The sequence below is a fragment of the Centruroides vittatus genome, unplaced genomic scaffold, assembly GCF_030686945.1.
Source record: "Centruroides vittatus isolate TY-2023 unplaced genomic scaffold, ASM3068694v2 contig_345, whole genome shotgun sequence".
Lineage (NCBI taxonomy): Eukaryota > Metazoa > Arthropoda > Arachnida > Scorpiones > Buthidae > Centruroides > Centruroides vittatus.
In genome coordinates, this window is record NW_027122170.1 from 901,300 (window position 1) to 906,153 (window position 4,854).

The 4,854-nt window shown below is 36.0% G+C and overlaps 1 protein-coding gene across 1 annotated transcript; it reads right to left on the reverse strand.

Moving 5' to 3' along the window:
• Nucleotides 1–1,086: 1,086 nt before the first annotated feature.
• Nucleotides 1,087–2,121, reverse strand: LOC136974168 (general transcription factor II-I repeat domain-containing protein 2A-like). Its single transcript, XM_067268971.1, has one exon. It carries the CDS (start codon nucleotides 2,119–2,121, stop codon nucleotides 1,087–1,089), a length of 1,035 nt encoding a protein of 344 aa, XP_067125072.1.
• Nucleotides 2,122–4,854: the final 2,733 nt, after the last annotated feature.

A 4,854-nucleotide genomic window follows, 5' to 3' on the forward strand; every position in this document is an offset into this window, starting at 1 on the left:
AAATTTGAAATGACGGAAAGTCCAAAAAACGAGAAGAAAGGACGGAAGCATCCTCGTCGTTCTCTAGACAACCGCAATAATCATCGGCTAAATCGGCACGGACAAAGGTGTTGACGACGACACAATTTTCTCGTGTTCGAACGTCGTAAATCTGTACGAAACATCGTCACCGACCAATCAGAACTTGGGATTTCTGACGGAAATTTGAATTCGAGCGACGGACAATGTCTCTCTTTTGACACCTTCACAAATGAAAAAATGGAAATGGTCGACTGGGAGGAGGATGGAAAATTGGAAAACAAATCCGAGGACGGTTTGTCTAAAGCAGGGGCGAGCAACCTTTTTAATCAACGGGCCAATTTAAATTTTAAAAATTTTTGGCGGGCCGCACATAAAGTAACACTTATTAATAATTTACAAAATTTTATTTATAATAAACATTAGAATAAAAATATAAAATTTAAAAAAAGTAAAGCTTTCATATACAAATTTTAATGCAAAATAAAAACAAACAAGAAAAGAACAGAAAAACGAATTTACTTGAAATTTTTAATGAGAAATTTGGCGCTGTTTTTTCGATGCGAGCCGATCAACATCAGCCGGAATCGATGAGGTAGCTACAGGTACGCAGCTTTCTAATCGCGCATCACTCAGTCTCGATCGGTGGTCATTTTTGATTAATTTCGTGGCTGAAAATAATCGTTCGCTAACGTACGTACTTCCGAACAGAGACATCATTCGCTTCGCATTTTTCGTCAAAAACGGAAATTTCTCGGGGCTCACGTAAGATTTATAAAAATTTTCGATGTTTACCGAGAAAAATACATTTTTTAAATCGGTATTATTCCGCGTGTCGATCACTTCCGTTTGAAAGTCTTCGGGAACCGTATCCGCATCGATATTAAATGGCGAGGAAAACATTTTCGTGGAAACCGCCGTCTTCTCGGCTTCGAACATTTGGAATCGTAATTGAAATTCGTTGATTAAAATGTCTATATATTGTGCGTATTTTTGAGAAGTAGTAACGTTTTCTTTTTCTAAATGTGGGAAGTGAGACACGTTATTCTGCAAAAGATGCTGTTTCCACTATTTTAATTCGCGCTCAAAGCCCCGAATTTTATCATACAAATTGTGAATAAACTGTCCTTTGCCTCGAAGTTCCACGTTAAGATCATCGAGATGCCGAGTCGTGTCGATAAGAAACCCAAAATCGCACATACATTCTTTATTACCGAAATGAGGAAAGGCATATCCCTTCGTATCCGAGAACAATTGTATTTCGCTTTTTAAGTTGTATACTCTTTTTAGCATCGCGCCTCTACTAAGCCGACCTACTTCGGTATTAAAAACCACGTCGCCATATTCGGTTTCTAAATCTTTCGGGAATTCTTTAAATTCACGGTGATTTAACGCGCGCGACTTTATAAAACTGATTAGTTTAATTATTGGTACCGTGACATTTGGCAAACTCGATCTTTTCGCGCACAAATTTTCCTGGTGAATTATGCGGTGGTTAACGAATATTTCCCTTCCCGCGACCTTCTTAATGTCTCGAAATAGCCTTCCCGATACGCCTACCTCCGTGCTCGACATTGCTCGTGCTCCATCCGTCGATATACCAATAATCTTTTCTAACGAAATTGAAAAATTTTCCAACACGGAATTTAGTTCGTCGTACAGGTTTTTGCCGGTTGTAGTCCCTCGCATTGGAATCGGTGAACACAATTTTTCGGTAATATTAAATTTGGTGTCGATACCACGTAAAAATATAGCCAGTCGTGCCGTATCGCTAATATCGCAACTCTCGTCGAGTGCCAAAGAAGAGTATTCGAATTTTGCAATGCGTTCGCGAAGCGTCGTTGCTGTGTTCTCGGACGAGTCTTCGATTCTCCTCGCAATGGTGAATCTTGATAAACTAATGTTTGAAATAATATTTATTTTATCGGGAAATGCTATTTCTGCAACAGCAGTCAGACATTCTTTTATCATCTCTCCATCCGCAAAGGGTTTCATTTTTTTTGCCCGTATTTGACTGGCAACGAAACTAGCCTTTACTGCCGTATTTGATAAAATAGCTTGATTTTTAAAAATAGCCTGTTGGTTTTCCAAGTTTTTCTCCATTTGATTAAACTTATCTATCCGGAGTTGTCCTGTTAAGTTTTTATATTGTTGTTCGTGTTTTGTATCGTAATGTCTTTTTATGTTATATTCTTTTAATGTCGACGCAGTCTCCGAGCGCATTAAGCACACAGCTTTATCTTTGACGAAAGTGAAAAAATAATCAAATTTCCGCTTTTCTTGGAAATGCCTGCGCTCGTCCGCAGCCTTCCGTTTTTTTGTTTGCTTTTCCGACACGCTATTATGGATTAAAAATTTGAAAGTTAAAAAAATTTGTAGGAAAACTTAATTTTGAATAAAAAAAACTCTAATATTACCTTTTTGACAATAATATTGCACTCGCGCCTTTCGAGAAACACGAGAATTGCTAAAATTGCTAGTTAACAGCTTACCAGTCTGACTGATTGTGTGACAGAAGCAAACACGAACGAGCGCAGACGCGGCGCGTTCGTATTGCGTGTTTGAACGAGTCGCCGACGAGCGAGTAACTCGTCACAAAAAATTGTTTCACTTTAGTATGTACTACCATTTTATTATAATTAATTTTATAACAATATATCGATGGGAGAAAGTCGATAAAATAAATTCAATTTTAGAAATGCTTGGCGGGCCGCGGGCCGCGTGTTGCTCGTCCCTGGTCTAAAGGATTATTTAAGAGGAAAGGAGAAAATAAAGATAGAGGAGAGGAGTTGAAAGGGAAGCGAATCAAAACTCTATAATTTGCTGCATTTGTAGACATTTCAAAGTGCCCGAGTCGAAAAATGTCAAAATCTGGAGGGATCGTCGTTGATACTCTTCGTTATTCCGCATCGTCGATACAATATGTCGATGAGAAAAATTTTATATAATTTTGATTATATTCTTATTAAAACCTTTCAAATAAACTTTATTTTTTACAAAATTAAATAGTTTTTATAGAGTGATATTATGATTTGTGCGCGATGAATCGGGTGAACTGGCGATCCTTATCTATTGATAGAACAGTACGTTCGATCTGTTCTGTATTGAACATTCCAACGAAGATGCTAAATTCTCTTAGCAAAAATTGTAGAAAATGTAAAGAGAATTAGCAAATTGACATAATTCTGTAATTAGTGTAGAATATTTTTTCGAAATTTACCATTAATATGCGCGGAAAACTTTTAAAAACTAAGAAAATTCGGTGTTTATAGTCGAACTTTATAGTCTCGTCTCCGACTTGTACGTAAAGTTAATGGTTTATAAAATAAACCATTAACTTTATAATATATAAAACGGTATAAACGTATATAAAAGCTGTAGAAAAACTCGTAAATCTTCGAAATAAACCCAAAATCGTGTCGATAAACGCGGAAAAAAGATGCTCAAAATTCAATGGAAGATCAGTAAAGGGTAAAATTCAATAACGTAAATCCAGATAATTATTACTCTTACTATTTACCTGGACGTTTAAGACCCGAAAGAAGTATCTTCCTCTTACAGAGGCAGGATGATGATTAAGTATTGTCAGTTAGCACTCGATAAATTCGATGCGAGTTAATCTAAAACAGCACTAAAACAATCACTGGCTATAAAGATGCAGAAGACGAGAAAAAGAATCACTAACAGCAAAAGATAAACAAGCATTCTCAGTTTCTAGTAATACATCGGCTATAAATTATTATTCTTATTTAAAAATATAACAGAATAGTCACGAGAAGGAAGAATAGTTGGGTGTTAATGGCTTTTTCCTCTTTTATGCATCAGTGTCATCTTCCCGCATCATTCTTTTGTATTTAAATAACTCTCCATCGCTCCGTCCTTTGTCGTATTTGCATCACTTTCCTGCATTCTCTTCCATATGTGGATCACATTCCTGCATCAGTTTCTCGCACGTATATATAGTTGAAAATGCGAGATACAAAATGCACCCTGTACACGTTTGCATCTGTCTTCCAATTATCGAAACACGCGAATAAGATGTTAAAACGATCTCTACTCTAGATAAAATATTTCTTTTATTACTTAAACCAAATGGAGCAGTAAAATTATTTAATAATATACATAAATAACAAAACAATTCGATAAATTAAATTTACATTTATGCCAGGGATTCGTAAAGGTACAGTACAAACTGTTACGACAACGCCGTATGCGGGTGATAAGGCGGTGTATAGAGAGAAGTGTTATAATGTTAAACACGGTTTCTGGCTATAAATAAATAAGTACTTAGTGATTAAAACGTAAATAGTTTATAAGAATTTTCTTTAAAACATAAAATTCGATCACTTCGCTCCCTCCTCTTTTCACTATAATTGCATCATCTTATTCGAGAGAAGATGGAAATCATCAATTTTTAAATATCTGTTAAAGAATTTTCGTATTTTACACTAAAAATTCCATAAATAAAGATAGAATTGTGATGCGCAACGATGCTGTAATTGCGTAAAGTCGCTCGGCAGCCGCACTTTCTTTCTCTTCTTCTTCCACTTCTCACTCGATTATACGGATGCTTTTAGCCGTGTAAATCGCGTATTAATTATCGAATTTGAATTGATCGTACATTGTATTAAATCGCTTTGTCTCATTTTACATCTTTTCGCATATAATTAAATTGAAGGAATTATACAGCGGTATTCATAGAAAGGAGATGCTGGTATTTCCACGAAAACCTAAGGAATAATTGAAACACCGGTAATTACGGAAATACGCTCGTTTGTAAGAGCGTTTTGGGCACCGTCCTTTCACCAAAGAGCATCGTTTCTAACGAAGAACTCC

Coding starts and splice junctions, on each gene's coding strand:
- LOC136974168 (XM_067268971.1), bottom strand. CDS start 2,121: ATGGAGAAAAACTTGGAAAACCAACAGGCTATTTTTAAAAATCAAGCT.